This window comes from Cuculus canorus, chromosome 2, assembly GCF_017976375.1.
Source record: "Cuculus canorus isolate bCucCan1 chromosome 2, bCucCan1.pri, whole genome shotgun sequence".
NCBI classification, from domain to species: domain Eukaryota; kingdom Metazoa; phylum Chordata; class Aves; order Cuculiformes; family Cuculidae; genus Cuculus; species Cuculus canorus.
The window spans coordinates 24,332,883-24,352,313 of NC_071402.1; the positions used below are offsets into that span (position 1 = coordinate 24,332,883).

At 41.6% G+C, this 19,431-nt stretch overlaps 1 protein-coding gene across 1 annotated transcript in view; it reads left to right on the plus strand.

Moving 5' to 3' along the window:
• The first annotated feature begins 472 nt into the window (after positions 1-472).
• NIPAL2 (NIPA like domain containing 2) overlaps positions 473-19,431 on the plus strand; it is a 52,731-nt gene continuing 33,772 nt past the window's right edge. Inside the window, exons 1-2 of the mRNA XM_009558056.2 lie at positions 473-850; positions 17,252-17,320. Coding sequence (XP_009556351.2) covers positions 746-850; positions 17,252-17,320 — 174 coding nt within the window. The 5' untranslated portion in view covers positions 473-745. The remainder of the gene's footprint in view (positions 851-17,251; positions 17,321-19,431) is intronic.

The window sequence follows — 19,431 nt, forward strand, 5'->3', positions numbered from 1 at the left end:
CCTCTGGCAAATGCAGGCATTGATTTTGTAGTCAAGTAGGAGAGTATTAATTTAACTTCAGTTACTTTCCTGTAGTTGCATGCTCTTTCCATTTTCAAACAAGTTAATTGCACTGAGGGGCTGTATCCTCATTTCTCTCCCTGCAGTCAACTTTGCTGCTGCTCATTTGTATTAGGTATCATATCTCCTTTCCTGCTGGAAGCTCGGTCCCCAGCCTGCTCTCCTGCATGCTGAAATCTCTGCAGAGAAACTATTCAGGAAATACTTACCAAGCAAAGAATAAGTGACAGAAGTAAGAATTTATGCAAGTGATTATATACATATGTGAAAACAACTTCTAACTCTTGCAACCAAGCAGTGAGGAATTAATAATCGACCATTAGATTTAGGCACTGATTTGAAGGAGTTAAATTCCCAGGCTGCCTTTTCAGAGCAGGGTGGGGCATTGGGGAAGTGAGAGAAGAAAAAAAAAGGCACCTGAGTGCCCTGGGAAGGAGCAGCAAAATCTTCTATCAAGCTCCTCTTCTTCTCCTACGCTACAAGTACTCCCCAGCTGAGTGTCTCCGGGTGCCCATTGGCAGACATGGTCCTTAGCCGCACACACCTGTGTGTGGAGTGACCCACAGAGGAACCTTTCCCCCACCAGGAAGGGAGTGTCACATCCCGGTCCTGTTCACCAGCCACCCATACCCACTGGTGTGACCGTGCATGGCATGGCCAGTGGCCAGGGCCTGAGGGCAGGGACATGGACATCCTCCATGTTTCAGAGTGGGCATCCTGGAATGCATCCTTTGTGGAGCCGGATGCTGGGAGTGGGTCCCTCTCTGGCCCCTGGTACAGCACACACAAGGTAAGTGCCTGCTGTGCAGCATCATGCTGGGGGCCAGGAACAAGTAGGGTCTGGGAAAGCAGCGTAATCATTTCAGCCTTTCCCCACCATCTTCCAAAGAGCTCCCTTCAAGTGCCTCTTGCTGCTGACACCTGCTCCCTTTTCACCCCATTGTCCAGTCCACACTGCCCTGACTTCCCCCTCCAGCAGTCCTTTCTGAGTAGGAATTGGACAGAGAGTTATCCTGTTCTGTGCTAGACCATCGCTGCTTTTTGTCATTGGTGTTTCTGTTGCTGTCAGCGCTGACAGTGTATTTGTGCAACTGCAAAAGAGAGACCGAAACAACCTCTGAGAACTAACAAGTTGAAGCATCTGCTAACAATAAAAATGAATTGGAGGTTGATTAAACCCTTTACCTTTTCCCTGCTTTTTGCTTCACAAACTAGGAGGCATGGGACGATACTCAACATACTTGGGTTTTTGCTGCATAAGAAACAAACCACTTTTTATGACGCAAAGTATTTGTAGAAATTGTGCATAAAATGGCTTGTAACTAACTGCCCTCCTTTCTTTGTGAGAGAATGACCCAGCAGCATGTTATAGCCTGTGGAAGGTCCCAAAACCTTTTTCCTTTGGATTCTGTGTTTGCTACTGAGTAAATATCCAGGTGGCAGGAGGCATTGCTCAGCCCCGTGTTCTCAGAGGGAAGGAAAACTCTGAATTCATGCGCTTGGCTCCCCAGAGCAGCAGGACTCCTGGCTCATGGTTGTGCTTCCTGGGACCAGGGCTGGGATCTCTTATAGGAGACAAGAGAGTGGAGACAGAGATAATTGTGGGTTTGGAAAGCAGGGACCTTGATCTGGGAGGGCTTTAAAAGCTGCTGGGGGAAGGCAGAGACAGGGATCTCCCTTGGCAGGGGAATACAAACCTGCATGTCATAGTAGAGTTATCAGTTTGTTTGCAAGATAACCCAGTCCTGCTCCTGTACTTTTTGGGGTGGTTGTGTGAGGGCTGCTGTGTTTTAAGCCTAGTATTTTTCTGGGGAGACTTGAATAATTTTGAAGTGTTCCTTGGGTATCAGCTGGTGAGACTGACTTTCTGTTCTTCCATTTGCTTGTAGAGCTGAGTCTTGGAAGCAGGTAATGGGTAACTGTGGGTTGTGTGTTGCTGCCAACCTTCATTTCCCCAAGAGTTAAATTCTTCTATGCACCTCCATTTCACTTTTCACATTTTTCTAAGTATCAGAAACCATTTCCTTCCTCCATTCATAGCAAATGGGTTGTCCTGGCTGTGATTCAGTGGATCAGCCCAATTTCAGGACTTATTGTGGAGGCTCTTTCCCTTCCCTTTTTCTTGAGGTCATTTTGTTCTGTTAGATTTTGAAAGGAGGTCTTTCTTTTTCACCTCTACAAGGGACTACAACTGCATCAGCTCTTATCTGCTTGGAAACACCTCTGGAATGCTGAGTTGAATTGCTTTTGGGGGAGTATTTTTCAGTCCCACAAATGATCAGGAGGTGAAAGAGTGACATCCTTTTTTAGGAGCCCCTAAACTTGATGAGCTCTGCATGGCTGCTGGTCACAACTCATTAGTGCCATGTGGGCATCAATACATTCACATGGGACCAGTAGATCTAACACATGTATCAGGAAACTCAATGGCACTACAGTAAGCCTTAAACAACACCTATAAATATGCAGCTCCGTGGAAGAATCTAAAGTGTTGGTGTCTGTGTGACTGCACAGTGTAATGCCTCCTGAATTACATTTCTTTGGTTTTTTTTAATTTGGATTATCCTCATGCCAGTTCCCTGATTGGGCTCATTGATGGGAGCTGTTGGAATGCAAGTAGCAGGGACAATGAAGGAAAAAATGGTAGAAATAGGACTTCTCCTTGGTATCAGTGTGGTTGTAACTTGGTTGATGCTGCTGGAGGAACTCCTCTTTTAAAATAAGCAATGCAGGATCCTCTGCTTCCATAGCCTTCCCTGTCTCAGCACAGCATTGTGTGTCACAGGACATGGGTGTGTTTAATAGTGCAGTAAAAGGTGATGAAATATGTACTTAGTTACCTGAAGTATTCCTGACATACAAAAATTATTGTAATATTTTTGGGTCTGCTGGAGTAATGAACACAAGAAGCCTCCACATATGGATTTGGTCTACTTAATAGGAAGTATATGCAATTATTTCATTTTAATCCTTTTTTATTTCCCTTGAGACTTCTTAAAGATTATTTATTTATTTCCAATATTGTTGTTTATGGACAAAAACATTTTGCAGGATTAGTTGAGAGTATTAACTACAATATGGATCTTGGTTTGACTTTGTATCAGAGAAGGAGAAAAGAGCTGTGTGGCAATAGTCAATGAAAGCTCGGATGTAGTATCACAGAATCATAGAATCACTGGGTTGGAAAGGACCCACTGGATCATAGAGTCCAACCATTCCTAACACTCCCTAAACCATGACCCGTCCCTTAAACACCTCCAGGGAAGGTGACTCAACCACCTCTCTGGGCAGCCTATTCCAGTGCCCAATGACCCTTCCCATGAAAAATTTTTTCCTGATGTCCAGCCTGAACATCCCCTGGCAGAGCTTGAGGCCATTCTCCCTTGTCCTGTCCCCTGTCACTTAGGAGAAAAGGCCAGCTCCCTCCTCTCCACAGCCTCCTTTCAGGTAGTTGTAGAGAGCAATAAGGTCTCCCCTCAGCCTCCTCTTCTCCAGGCTAAACAACCCCAGTTCTCTCAGCCGCTCCTCATAAGACTAGTTTTCCAGCCCCCTCACCAGCTTCTCACCGGTACTTCTTCCATAACCCAGTAGCTCGTGTGGCAGTTGTGTGTAGTTGCTGTGTGTAGTTGTTCAAGTGTGGAAGCTGAGATGGAGATGGAAATTCATTTCCTTCTGCTTTTTTTTCCATCTTTGCTTGTCTCTTAATAAACTCAGAGTTATTACTGGCTGCCCAGACATTCACCTCGAGAGATTGTTTATTTTGTGAATTGTGGTAATAAATCATTTTGGCTCTGTTCATGAGGTTTAAAATGTTGACAGCTCCTTCAGATGGATCTGTGGCCTCTTGTCCTGTGACAATATATCAGAACCTGTCACATTCCATACGTGCAGGTGATGAGTATGTGCAGCCAGAAAAATTGATCTTTCATGTGCTGTAATTGGCAGGTTTGGCGGCTGCTATCAGGTACGATGAGAAATTCCACAAATTTATGACATCATTGTGAGGTCTTTCTGTACTGCCTTCTATTGTATACGTGAAATTTAGATTTTGCGTGAAGTCCCACACTTGAGGTTTTTGGCTCATTTTGTTCAAGGGCAAAGTCTTTAGTGCTTCAACACACCCCACCTTGCTAAAATCTAGTGCCACTGCTCCTCAGAAAAGTCACAGGTTCTTTCAGTGTCAGCATAGTCCCTGCAGGTATTTCTGCTGTCATGGGAGCTGCTCTCCCTGTGCTACGAGAGACCAAGTGCAGGAAGGCAGGGAGCTGCTGCAATGGAGATTTTTTTTTTCTCCATTTCGCTTGGCTGAGGAAGCACCTCAGAAACAGTGAGGGTGCCTTCAGCTGGTATTGCCACCAGAGAAATGAGTTGTCATGCAACATCCTACAAACATTGACCAGAATATTTTAAGCACTTAAACCATGGCTGGAAATGTCATTGTTTTCAACCAGGAAAAGCTCCAGAGCAAGCTGAGGTGTCCAGTGGACAGGTAGGAATGAAAAGGGCAGCATGACCACAGCACACATGCATTTCAACCAGGGCAGCTTTTATCAGCAAGAATCAACCTCTAGTTATTATCAGGCTAGTAAAGGTGAAGGCAAGCTCCCCTGTTTTTTCCACTTCAACTGTTTTCTAGAGTTTTTTAATGTCATTTCTTCAGTCTCTGTAGGGTATCTCGTCCTGCGGTCTGCTGCCTGCAGATGTTAACTGTTTCAGGTTAATCCTAGTCCCCAAATAAGAGGAAAGTAGAGACAAACATGTCCTCACCCAGCTCTGCTGCTGTATTCATTTGTGAATACTATGGTGAAAAGTTTTTTCTCTTCCCCCCAGCTCCTCATTCTAAAATTGCTCACTGATAGCAAACAAGTGTATCAAAACACTGACTGTATTTCATTGTGTTGTTCTTTACCTGTCATATTTCAAAGTTTATGTAGTTACAGTTTATTTTATGGCATGCATATGGGAGAAAATGCATACTGTTTTCTTAGATGGGAAATGTGAGTGTGTCCTTAAAAATCAAAACTTTGGAAGAAGACTTTGTTCAGCCTTTCAAATATACCTTTTTTGAATTAGTCATAGGGAACTGAAAGTCAAAGCTTATCATGGGGAAGCATTGCAAACAGTCGCTGCCAGCACCAATGCATGCTTTTCTGGTGTTGTTCTGCTGTCAAGAATCCAGCAGAATTTCCATTACTTAGTCTCCATTTAATTAAATTCTGCTAGAAAAGGATGTGTGGCTTTGGGTCACAGATGCAGGACTGTCAGCTGGGCCAGGTTTGCACCCAAGCTTTCAGGCTCCACCAGCGCTGTAGGTCTGATCAGATGGGGGTTGGGCTCTGATTTGTGTTAGGATGTGTGAGAAGCTCACGTAAGAAAGCAAAATAGAGCACTGGTTTGAAGTATCACCCATATATTTTTGCAACCTCGTACACCCATTCTGCCATGCCAAACATCAGTTGTCCCTGCAAATGTAAAGATCACAACGTCTGGCATTAAATGAGCACACATTTCATATAAGCTGCAGGCTCCAGGTTAAAGAAAGATCGACTGCTGCATGAGAACTTATTCCTTGCTCCAGGATAAGGGATTTAAGTACAAGAGAGGCTTACCACTTGCTTCGTCCCTTGCATGGTACTATAAGCATGTTTGTATCATTGCAACTCTCAAATTCCTTAGGGAAATGTAGCTTTTTCTTCTTTCAGTTACTGCAAGCAGAGTGGGAGTATGCCACAGAGCTGTTTATACCTCTGAATATAGAGGAGGCAGGGGATGGGGCAGCAGGTCTGGAACAGATGCCCTGTGTAGGAATGTAGCCCAAAGACTGGAGGTAACGTGTGGCTTTCTGAGCCAGCCTGCTTACCTGATTTCCACTGGGCACTACGCTGGGTTCCAGAACATTTCCTAGTGCATCTGTCACCTGTCTTAGGTGTCTCCTACGAGGGGTGGAAGGAGTCAGGTGCCTGTGGCAGTTTCCCATCAAAGCCCAGCACGGTGGTAGGCAGCAGGTATAGCAAACGAACTCAGTTCCACATTTTGAGCTTGGGGCACACAGATCCAAAGCAAATGCTGTTGATGGGAGAGCTCATCCTCCATCTGTTCTGGACACTTTAATCTCTTCAGCATTGCTGGCAGAGCTGCTTGAATTTTTTTTCTAGCCTGACATCCAACAGAAGCTGTTGAGCAAAGCCCTTTGTTTAGGCTGACAACTCGGTTCATTTTGACTGAAACAGTCTTGGTGGCTCGTCCTGGACACCTCAGCCAGGACATTGGAAACAACTGCCCTCACAGAGCTGGGGCCATGCTGAGCATCAGCTACAACTCTGCCGTGTGCCTCTTCCCTGATTCTCACTGGGCTGTTTTTCCCAAATCTCAGATATTTTCAAGGCTTCCCCTGCCAACAGCTGCTATGGTAAGATGAGTTTTCAGTTTTTCTGAGGACATTAAAGAACATGTGCATTTGATTTTTATTTAATGATTAAAGTGACAGTGCATTAAATAGAACCCTTGTAATTAGGCTAATATGTTTTAAGAGGTTTGAGAATGTTAATTTGGAAATTTCTAGGCAAGGCAATAAGGAACGTTACAATTCTTGTCATTTGTCAGGAAGTGGGATACAGGAGACAAATGCAAGGAAATGCAAGTCACAAGCTATACATCTATACCTAGTGCAGAAGTTAGTTTTGCTTTAGACTGCTTCTGAATGGTATTTTACAGAAAATTGTGGGTATAGTGCAGAATCTGTCTGATATCAAGCTCAGCCACTGACTACAGGTCTTAAAACATACGCATGGCTCTTCAGCACAGTGATCTGGAGCAGCAGAATCGGATTCAGTCTGGGGCTGGCAGAGCATGGAGAGCGATCCTCTTCCCTTAGTCAGCATTGAGTAGAAAAGACCAAGCGTGGGACAAGTCTGAGTCCCTACCTTGCTTTGGCGGCTCAGCGCAGCACTTCACCCTCCCTGCCCCCCGCTTCTAGACTGATCTGCAAATAATGGAATGTAAATTGGCTGTGGCACTGGTATTGATTTTGGTGCTTCACAGTCTTGCCTGGAAAATGCAAGGTGACGTAGGGTGAAGGTCTGGCTGCTCAGGCAAGCATCTCTCTGCTTCTGAGAGTTCACGAGATTCCTCTGTGGGTCTAAGACATTGTGGCCACCCAAAGGCTAGGTGGTGCTCCCATCTTGAATCTGTGCTTCCTGCTTCACTTGCCCTACTGCTTATTTGGCTAAATTGACAGAAAAATACCAACTGATATAATTTTTTAAAAGTAAAAGTTGCCTTTCTCAAAATCTCACCTGTGGCACTGTGGCCGCTTATGATTTTATGATCCAAAGGAGACTTTATTCCTTTTTGAAGATGAAGTATGATTTTTCTCTTCCTGTGCCCTGGAAGACTGCTTTGGGCATCAAAAAAAAAAGATGTCTGAATCTTACCCTTATATGTCTCCAACAGTCTGCTGGATCTGATTAACTCCTATTTGAAGAAATCAAAATAATCCAAATGGCTCATGTAGAAATTTGACCAAACTCAATGCCAAGGCTTTAGAGAGATGAGTAGAAAGCAGACTGTGCACTTCAGTCATAAGGGAGGTGAAAACTTTTGGCTAGCCTAATAACTGGAGGCTGTGATGATTCCATTTGGAGTTTTGGTGACATCTATAAACTGTTATGCTCATGTTTATAATGTCACCATGGATTGTCCCTGAAGAATGGCATTTGCTAATGTTAACAGTTGGGAGATATGCTTTGCATTCTGTGACTAATCTGGACTTTGAAACATACTGCCAGCAGCTTCAAAAGACAGCCAGTTGGTGTGCAAATCAACGCCAGACCTGGAGCAGAGATCTTAAGAAATGTGGCAGTGATATTTGCAGAGTGTTCTCAAAAGTAAATAGTCAATATCAAATCAAACTGATATGTACTACCTAAATTGAGGTTATACCAGTATAGCTCCATTCTCCTCCGTGATGTCCGTGGTTGATTTACATCATCTAGGCTAGAAGTTTTGGCCTTGGTTGGTGATATGAACTGTTTCACCCATAGTGAGGAAATGAAAAGATATTGTGGAACTGTGATAGAGAGAAATCACAAGATTTTTGGAGTTTAACTCTTGAATGAGGCACACAATGGCTTTCTGGCTATCTTACCTTTTATATTTGTGTTACGCAAAAGACAACCCTTTGATGCAGATGCCTATATGATGAGTGCAAGGTCTGGACCATTATGAGTGCAAGATCTGGAGTAAACTCTGTGTGTGGAAGCAGTGACTCAAAGGAAAGTAAATTCTGGCTCCTTGGATATGGCTTCTTCATGCCGGCTGAAGTGAAGCAGTAATATAGAAGTACCTCTCCTCTTGTAGACAAACCTAGCTCTTGCTGACAGTTAATTCTCTAGAACCAAATCAGCTTTATGAAATCTAAAATCTCCTTCACAGTCTTAGCCAATATGTCCAATGGCTTGTCATCCTCCTTAAAAAAAAGTCATTATGCCAGCTGATATGGATTGCACTTGAAGCCTTATTTTTCAACAGCCTAGGATATCTCCACTGGAAAGAGGTTCCTGTGAAAAACAAACACAATATGGTAGTTGTGTACATAAGGGACTTGTATCAAGATAGTTAACTGCCAATTAAACCCTAATTTAATTTTTTGGCGCTCCAGCTTGTGAATAAATGGATCATGACTCCATTTACTTTGCTTTATGGCTTTAACCTACTATTTCTTAATGTTTCTCTTATGTGCTTTTTCCTTTTAATTTTCTTTGGACTTGTTAGGACACTCTTGTATTTATTGACTTTTAATGACATTAATCTCTTTGTTTTGTTTTTCTCTTTCAGTGACAATCTTTTGCTCCCTGCAGTGACTAAAGCACCATGAACATTATCATTCAACGTCTGTATTATCAGGCAGCAATGACTCAGTCATCATGTTAAGATGACAGAGAGCAAAGCTTGTAGCGTCTACAGAAGCTTCAGTCAAACAAATGATCACACCTTATATCTGATCAGGACTCTAGTACCATCTCTTAACTATTGTACAAGTTTTGGTTGAGATAGAGTTAATTTTCTTCATAATAGCTGGTATGGTGTTATGTTTTGGATTTGTGATGGAAACAGTGCTGATAACATGGCGATGTTTTAGTTACTGCTAACAATGCTCATACAGTGTCAAAGCACGTCTTGTTTCTTACACCGACCTGCCAGTGCACAGGCTGGAGGTGCACAAAAAGTTGAGAGGCAACACAGTTGACCCCAACTGACCAAAGGGATATTCTGTGACATTGTGACATTGTGCTCAGCAATAGAAGTTGGGGAAGAAGGAGGAAAGGCAGGGGACTTTTGGAGTTACAGTATTTGCCTTCCCAGGTAACTGTTAAGTGTAACGGAACCCTGCTTTCCTGGAAATACTTGAACACTTGCCTGCCAATGAGAAGTAGGGAAAAAAAATCCCTCATTTTTCTTTGCTTGCACGTGCAGCTTTGGCTTTACCTGTTAACACTGTATTTATGTCAGCCCATGAATTTTTGTGCTTTTACCCTTCTGATTCTCTCCCCCATCCCATTATGGGGCTGTGAGTAAGTGGCTGTGTGGGTCTGAGCTGCTGGCCAGAGTTAAACCCCAACAGCTATGGATCAGAGACTGCTAGGACAAACTAAAGAGCAATGGGTGGTTTACAAAAGCAGAAGGATGGTAGAATCTGACTCATTGAAAGTGTGCTCAGTTTTCCTTCATTTTTTTAATTTCTCAAAGGGAGTAGGAAGAATTTACCTTCCTGGCCCTGTCTCTGTAGTAATCCCTGGCAAGAAGAAACTCTAGCTATTATATCCTACACTAACGCAAAAATACCATAAAAAAGACAAGTTCTGTATTGGAGAAGCCATATAAGGTACAGTTGCTGAAAGATAAGTAATACTCAAGACTGAGGGGAAAAAACCCCGACCAAACAAAGCACTCTTGTTATCTCTTTATTTAAATGCAAAAGAGAATATTAAAAGGCGATAAATGTGCCTAGAAGGGATCATCCAGGTAAACTGGTTTCTGTTTTCTGTGGCAGAAGGCAACTATGTAGTAGATGTTTCGGATTCTTGTGAACTAGACACCTACTTTTTATATCAGCACCCACCATGAATTACAAAACAGTAACCAATATTTTAAACTAGGTTACAGTTTGCAGTAAAAGATTAAAATGCACAACTGTAATATGTCACAGGGATACAGCTACAAAAAAAAATGAGTCAATTGTCTGTATCTCAAGTCTCTGCGAGAAATTTGCGTATGAGATCATTTCTTTAGAGATTTCGGTATCCCCAGATTTGCGTCTTGTAGTTATGCCCAATGTATGTGCAAATTAAATGCATACAGTTGTGTGTTTGTGTATGCACCCATATATATATGTGTGAATATTTTAGAGTGCAAGACCTCTTGGTTTTAGATAATCAATGATAGTATAGCAGTTGTTTACAGTTAAGTGAATAATGTTGCTAACCAGGAGGTCCTGCTTTCCAGAGTCCAGTAATTTTTTTTTAATGTAATTTTTATTTTTTATTATTAGGAACTAGCTGCAAATGATTAACACTCTCTGTGGAAATGAAACCAAGAGAGCCAAGTGCGTGAGGTGCAAGAAGGAAAGCAAGGAACTTATGTACAGCACCCTTCCTCTGCAGGAAGAACAGACTGGAAAGGCCTTTGGGCTGCCCATTCCCCTACCATAAAATCACGTAATTCTTTCAACAGATGGATGAAACTTTGTTCTAAATACAGTCAGATCTTTTCTTTTTTCCCTTCTGTTTTGTTACTCCTGTTAGAAGCATTCTGAAATGCCACTGGCTTGGAAGTTTCTCTCAGTTCCAGCCTATGTCTACCCCAGGCCTGCACGCGTGATACTAGGGTTCAAAAACTGAGCATGTTCGCTTGGATTGTGATGTGGATGGAGTGCACATCAAAGGAAGGGTTAGTTATAGCTAACAGAGTATTAATTGAGATGGGTTGGGAGACAAGCCTGCCTTTGTTGGAAGGTGATTCTGGAGAGGTGCATGCTGGAAGAGACTTATCATTCCTCTCATGAGCTCCTCTCAGCTGGTAAAGGGAGATTTTTATATGAAAGTTCTTTTTAGGATTTGGTAAATACTAAGCTGGCTGCGTTGCTGTCAGGGTTTTGTGATTCTGATTTAAGTGGAATTAGAAATAGCTCGTTTGTACTCCAGCATGACTGTACTACAAAAACAAGAGGGAATGAGCTAGCTATGCTTGATTTGGAGGCACCTTTGTGTGTATATGCAAAGCGAGCTATCTCTCCGACAGTGCTCTTTGTGCCTTGTCCTGTGACCTAAGGTAACACTTACTAGCGCTATTTAATCGGTTGTTCAGATAGCTCCTTTTTGAGTTTGCCTGTCTTTCTGAGCGCTGACAGAGTTAGCTCCATTGTGCAGGGCATGAACTGTTACAGTCCAGCTCCCCAGGAGCATTGAGTCTTATCCTCAGCTCCCACTGTGGGTGTCCAGGGAGCCCCCTGAAACAGGGGAAGAAGCAGAACAGCTGCTCAATGTGAGCCAGGCTGTAACTTATGGGAATTAATATAGCGAGGCTTCGAGTGGTCTGTCTTAAACTTTACCTCGTACACCAGCAGCTAGACAGGGTCAAACAGGAACATGCAGAAAGCCTGCTCCTGGGTAGGAATAGAGGAGTATCCCTAAGCCAGCTGGCCGTTTGTAGGAGAAGCTGGTTAGGCAACGCTGACTTGTTTCCTGAGGGACCTGGAAACTTGGAAAAATATGTAACCCTATTCTTACTTTTCTGCGTATGTAATTCCTATAGTTGCCATGGAGATGTTATGTGATGGTCCTTGAGAAAATCTTCCTATTAAGATGTTATCAATTATGATTGAAATTTTTAGAGCCTCTGTTATACAGTCTTTGAGTGATTTTTATTTGCAATCTAATAGGCAGTATTAAAAGCGTTAAATGGTTTTTGATTATGTGGCAAAATATCCCAGGCTATTCACCTAAGAAACTGTGTAAAAACCCATTCTGCCCCTTCCCCATTCTCTCATTTGTTTCTAATTTTGAGAGTTGTTTCTTGAGAAGAAGAAATTGAAATTTAGGAGTTGAAGTTTGGTTGTAACTCTTCGAAAGGGGAAAAGAAAAAAAATACTACTACTCATAATGCTTGTTAACATAGTGGATGGATACATACTGAAGTATATTTTACAATTCATATTCTTTGTTCTCTGTTTGTTATCCATTATGGACATAAATTGAAGTAATCACACTGATGAATATAAATAGCATCTCATGGAAATAATTAAAGCATGGAGATGAATAGAGGGATCCCACTTCTGTAGTTGCTTTATCCTCTCAAATTCCCTCACCTTTTGGTAACTTACCAGGCATTCCTTCCAGCCTTTACAGTTTGTCTCTTTTCTGGAAAAAGATGTATTTTAAATTTCTGAGGTAATGAAAGGTAAAACCTAGTAAAGGCAAGGGTACTGTAATATCCATGAGATAGGAACTTTATCTACTGTGGTCTGGAATCCAGCCTGGCAGCCTGTGTAAAGCCTACAAACCATCTTGTCTCCACTCAAATTTATCCTGGCTTAGTTACCAAGTTCTCCTCTCTTCTTCTGTTTTTAACAAAGATGGTGCCAAATGTTTTAATTCTGTCCTTCTTGTATATTGAACAATGTACTTTTTCCTTTATGTCACAACAAACAAACCAAATGTATTTTCATTAGATATTCCATCAATGGTAATTGCCCTTTTACTCTTATTTCAGTCTCCTTTCAGTACTTCACAGGGGCCTGAACCCATATGCGAATATATGAATTGTACTATGAAAACCATTGAAACAAGGACCTTGTTTTCTTTATACATCTGTAAAACACTGAGTACAGCCAGAACTCTGTGAATAATAAAAGCTAAATGATAAGCCTCTCCTAATTCCACATGATGGGTCTTCAAAAAATATGGATTTTGTTAAGAACTATGAATTCCCCTTGTTTCAGAGTTAACTCAGAATTGGAAGTTTAGGAGGCATTTCTCCTCCCACCCCTCCACCTTTTTTCAATAAAATCCATTGAGATCTGACAAAATCATAATTACTGGAAGCAATGTGTAGTTTTGGAAGCAATAAATGTCATTACATTTCTTGGGAACACCTTTAGATCACAAATAAATTCAGAAATAAAGAAAAATAGAGGGAACAGATTAACTAGCCTTGGTGAGTGAGCTGACAACATAAGGTTTTTTTCTGTTTAATTAACCAGTTTAATTTTTAATCATCTTAGGATTTTTCCATAACTAGTGGCCATATACCTCTTACTCAATGCAAATTAAGTTAAACTTTCTGTTTTCATTTCACAGGTCTGGCAACTGCCGTTTAATGCACATTAGGAAAACATACATGTAATATGAGTAAATTGCATCTCATGGTATAACTGAGTCTCCAGATTTTAGTCTGCAAGGGATACATTTATTAGAATTAGTGCCAAAGACTTAGATTTCAGCCTCGCTTTAATTTGCCATAAACCCCTTATTTACTTTGACAATAAAAAGAGACCTTTCGTGTAAAATGCCCTTTTGAAACACCACCAGAATAACGTGAAAAGATGTAAGGGTAAATAAGCAATAGGTCCTGTGTGAGTGCTCAAAGCAGGACCATACGCAGCAATATGCCATACTGCTCCTCATTAATTTTGAATAGCAGTATGTTGCCACTTCACTTGGCAAATGGATGAGGGCTGACCCATCATTCAAGCCTTCCTTGCCACACCTGGGTTTGTGTGAAATCCTTACACAACTGGAAGGGGGGATGCCAGGCAACTGCTGAGAATGCCTTGCTCTAGATGAATTTACCGCTTCTTGAACTTGTTCAATCCATCAGACCTTTGCCAATGTTAAAAATTGGCAGGTGGCTTATAGAGAACATAATGATAAGGGGGTATTTTGGAAGGGTTGTTTCAAACCTGGAACAGTGACTAGCCAGCCTCACAAATAGTTGTTTTAATGCAAACAAGGCAGTGAGGGAATGTGGCGGGGGAGCATAGGAAGGCATTCCTCGAACAGTCTTTGGCACTGAGGAAAATGTTGGCAGATCCACAGCCTCAGTCTATGGTGTGTGTGCTCAGGGATTGTTAGAAAGGACTGCAAAGCCAGCAAGTGACTTTCGTGGCTTGTTCCAAACCATATTAAGGTGAAGGAAATTGAATTTCTGTAGTGTTTTTTTTCCTTTCTGGAAAACTTAAGGGCAGGATGTTTCTGTGACAAATCTCACGCATTTGGAACTGCTGGAAGAATGCGTCAACAGTTTGAAATCTGGGGTCTGACAAAGTGGCCTGTACGTTCAGACAGATGTTTTGGTGATGAAGGGACTTGCATTTTATGCCAGCAATTTTGAATATTTAAGGCTTTTTCCTGTGGAAGTCCTTAGTTGACTGAAGTAGCACCATCGCTCTGAAGTTGTGTCTGCAGCTGAATTCCCTCACGGAGGTTTGTCTCAAGACTTATGTGTTGGACGTCCTGCAGTGCTGCAGATGATATCACAACTGGATATCACAACTGGAAACACTGTGTTCAGAGAATATCATGTTTATTACTTATAAAACTGGCTGTTCCACCAGTTCTCTAGCCTCTAAAGGATGTTGACTGGCAGACACAGCATGCACAATGAAGCCTTTTACATGACACGATGGGAGAAGAAGGGTTGTGGTGGTTTTCAGGGCAATATAGCAACCTTTGCGGTTTGGTAGGTTCATCTGTCTTCTGTTGTGGGTCATCTTTCATTCATGCATGCTTGTGCTAGTCTGAGATATGTATCCTATTTTCTATTCTCCTGCTTTGAGCGCTGCTGTATGTGATAATTCTTGTGCACTACAAATTGCTTGCTGATTTAAGATGCACTCTGAATTCTGAAGTTTGTCATCCAGTTTTCCTCTTTACTGCGTTTTTGTTTCCTGTTATTTTCCTCTAGTGTTGGCATGTGTGAGTATGAACAAGGCAGTTTTGCCATGCTATAGGTGCATGGTGTTATTGTACTTTCATCTCATCTCCCTGAATGCATCCATGTGATATTTGACATCCTTAGGGCATCATACGCTTTTAATTTTTAGTGGTCTGTCCAGCCCTGCATTTGGAAGTGTAGTGCTATCACTGTATTAACCAGAGCTCACTAACATGTCAGTCTGGACCAGGCAGCACAGTATATATGCCAGCTCAGGTGAAACATGGTCATCATGTTAAAAGAGCTGAGCAATGAGGGTAAGTTTTAAGCCCAGACTACCACTACAAATTTGCCTTGATCATACATATGCGCTGTTTTTCCTTATGTGCAGACACAGGATGTAGCCTAAATGAGGCACAAGGGAGCATCGCCTCAGCAGTTTTGCATGTGTTTGTCAGGACCCTGAAGGCACCCACAGCCCTTCCCACCCCTGCAGATCCCCAGGGCTCTATCACCCTGCCCAGGATACTACTCCAGCCCCCTGGGGCCATCAGCCTCTGCTCCAGCAATGCCACAGCAGGACTGTTCTCCAGCTCGCCACAACCCTGCCTGACCCACGGACCCATGTCCTATGCCAACCTCAGCTGGGGCAAATACTGACCTTGGTATTTCACACAGAAGTACTGAGACAATGGTTGCATGTCTTGATATTTCCCAGAAAATGAGAAGACAACTGAGAACCTGTAAGACAAGGATTGACTTTTGGGAGGTGGTTCCTGCTCAGACACAGGGTGGTCATTGAGGTAGGAATCTTGTGTGTCCCACAAGGATATCTGAGATGGGAAGGACCTCCAGTGGCCAGGCACTAGAGGGTATGGGAAAAACTCGAGTAAAACTTCTCATCTGTTGCTTCTTGAATGCAGGCGGTGACAATGGTGCTGTATTACTTAGCACAGAGAGCACATAAGCAGAGGGAGCCCTCTAGCCTCCTGCGTTCCCCTCTCTGCATCCCTTTCTACCTGTCAGTCACATCTTGGTGACACCTGGCAGTCAGCCAAGCACTTCACCTAGAGCCATTGTCTTGTCTGCATCTCTTTCTGTGTCTAAGCCACTGCAGAAATGAATGGGCTGGAGACACTTGGATTCAGCTATGTCTCTTATATAAAAATATTATCGTGGATTTGTAATAAGGCTGTTGTTTTTTTCATGCTTTTGGGGATGCTCTTTCCTAGTCTGGGAATTATCTAGCCAGAATGATAATCCCCCTCTATTGACATGTTCAAGGGCTTGCTGGACCACATATTGCCTCTTTATAAATGTTGAAGAGCAGCAGCCTCTGTGGCTGGTAGGCACTGCCCATTTAAATGTGCCCAGGGACCTTCTTGGAGAAGAGTCATAAAAGCTGAGGCTGTGAGGTCTGAGTTGGATGCTACCTTACAGCTTCCATTCAATAGTTCTGCTGGGTTATGTTACAATGACCTTGTTTATAAAAACTCAGACTGTACGTTTGTCTTCTCTACAAGCTTATAGGGCTCCTCACAGCACTATACCAGTGACCTTGACTGGATCTTTACGCTTATGACGACATTACGAAGTGCTACAACACTTTGAATGAAGACAAGGAGCTCTACTGTATACCTGTTGTTTGAGCTTCCTAAATGGCTGCTTTCCAAAATAAGGAATCTTGCTTGAATGTTTTTAATTTCTTAGCCTCATAGAGAGTTTGAAAATCTTACTGCAAATTAAGCTGATTAGAAAAGAATTTGATGAAATATCACAATTATCACAATGCATTAAAGAAATTGTCAGGAGACCTATGTTTCTGGATGCCCTGTCAAATAGTGGATGTGTTAGCACATAAGATAATTGTGTTCCAACATGAACAATCCTATTTCTGTTGATTTTCCTTCTGGTTTACATAATAAAACAGATCATCTTTTTGGAAAGAAGAATAATTCTGTGTAGTGTTCAACTGAGACCTGTTTAGGGTTTTTTTCCAAGAGATTTAAGGTGTCCACCTTAAGGACATCAAAACCACCTCTTGCACTGGGATGCCCTTTCCATTCCCAGTTGTTTACTACTTAAGCTATTGCCAACTGTGCCGAGATTTTACTTTTTTTTTATCAGTTTACTCAATCTGGTGGTTGAAAAGTGCCCTAATTTTTTTTGATTGGGTTATGATGTGTTATCTGAAAGCCACTGTTATATTGTTCTTGCAATAGTAAGTATTTTTATATTTCTTTATTTTGTGATCTTTCAGACTCAGCTCTTGGGAGTTTTGCTTGCTGCTGCTTCAAATTTTCTGATCAGTGTCTCTTTGAATATACAGGTATGAAATTATCTCACTTTATTTTAAGTTGCTTATATTTAGCAAATAATTTGTTGAATTTTTTTTTTGTATGGTGAAGTTCAAAACACAAATTTTGTTATATTTTATAAACATTCCCTCTCTTTAACTAGTGTTCTGCTGTAGTTGTTGGCAGTATGCTGGTTGTCAACTTGTTCTGTGCTGTGATGCCTATACGGGAACAGAACAAAAATTCATAACGCCGCCTCCTCCTGTTCGTAATGTACCATAAGGAACTACCAGTGGTGACTGGCTTGTGGTCCCACTGGATGTCACATTAACCTGTCTCAGAGCATCCAAACCTAAAATGGAATTGACCACAAGATCTTAAGGGTTGCTTAATGGAGCAATTTATATAATTAAATACATAGAGATATAAAGTTTTTTGCAATATTGGACCCCAAAATATCTTTAAATAATTTAATTTTCCTTCTGCAGTTAGAATGAAATAATCCGGGTAAATATTTTAAATCACAAAATCAATGAGAGGTGCTGACCTTACAACTATAGCAAAGGGTTGTAGAATAAGATTTGTAAAATCCTTTCTGTATTAATGATTAAAATACATACTCGGTAGAAAGTTAAATCATTCATTATAGTCTGTATCTTGTATCATGGTATTTTTAGATCTTCTAACAAAAGGTTTAAAAGCACAGAAAACGTTGTATAAGTTGTCCAGAAAAAATATTTTTGCTAGCCTGTATTTTATGAGTTGTGTAGGTCTCACGTAAAGCTACTTCTTACTTTTTCTGTAAAGGATGAAACAGAAAGCTATGGAATATGAAATATTCTATTCATAATAACCCGTTTCATTAATGCTGGAAGGTTCTTCAATGAATCTCTTCTAATTTAAACTTTAGTTGGAGAATGCCATAGAAAGGTATCTGATTAGCCAGAGATGGCAGGCAGGTTGAGTTGACTGTCGCCTTTCCAACATGAGTTCCAACCTGCTCATGATGACAGTACTAGGACAGGCTCTGTTGCAATGGAAAAACTCTTGTTGATGAGGTGGAAATTCATTTTATCCCACAATAATGAGATTGCTTAGACTTTATCTTTTGTTTATTGAGGGCATTGAATGCCAAAGTGGATGCTTTGCCAGGGGATGTAGAGGCATGCAGACTGGCTTTAGTTGACTTGTAATCCTTAACAGCATTTACTGGATTTGAACTATCTTCCAGCATTTTAAATGCTGTTTAGGGAAACCCAACAGCTTTGCATTGCCATTTGACAGACAGTTTCCACTGAAAATTTAATTTGTTGATTAAAATAAGGTTTTCTCCATTTAGGAACAAGGTCTTATAAATCTGAATAATAACTCTCTAGATCTGAACATTTATTTTCACATTCCTATTAATTGGGGTGGCCAAATTATATTGTTCTCTGTCCCTTTCCCACCATGTAGTCAGTCATCCTCCCTCTCTTCCCTCTAGCTAGTTGTCAGTTGAAGAACAGCCTGCCATATTTCAGCTGGATTATACACAGCCTCCACTTAAATACCATCCACACACATTACATCGCAGAGAAGGCAGACATCTGGAGAAAGAAGCTGTAGGGGAGCTGTTAGGCTCACCCTCCTCTGTTCATCGCACATGTTTTCAATCACACTGTGCCCGCAAGAGTTGTTCCTACAAGAATATGGGGAGAAACCAGAGCCCAGGACTCAGTTAAGAACTTGTCTTATTTGGTTTTCAGCAGAAATTTAGATTCTTGATTTCACAATATTATTTAATACTGATTTCTCTTTTGGGCTTTTTCTGTTTGTTTATATAAATGGAACATACAAAATCATGAATGTTACTGTGAATTACTGGTCTGTGGCCCAGGGGAATTTGATTTCCTTGTTCTCCCTTTCTGGAGGGTGAAATTTCTTCCTAGGATTTCATCTCTTAGCATGTTTCATAGCATGAAGTTGCAATAATGTTCTGCATCCTCTCAACGAGAGGAATCGCTGAGACTATGGTGCATCACAGATGTTAGTGTTTGGCCCATACCCTGTAGCATAGTCTACAGAATAGAATGGGAGTGTGAGAAAAATTGTTTACAACTTCTTTGAGGCTCTGCAAGGGCACTTCCAAAATCAACTATTGAGT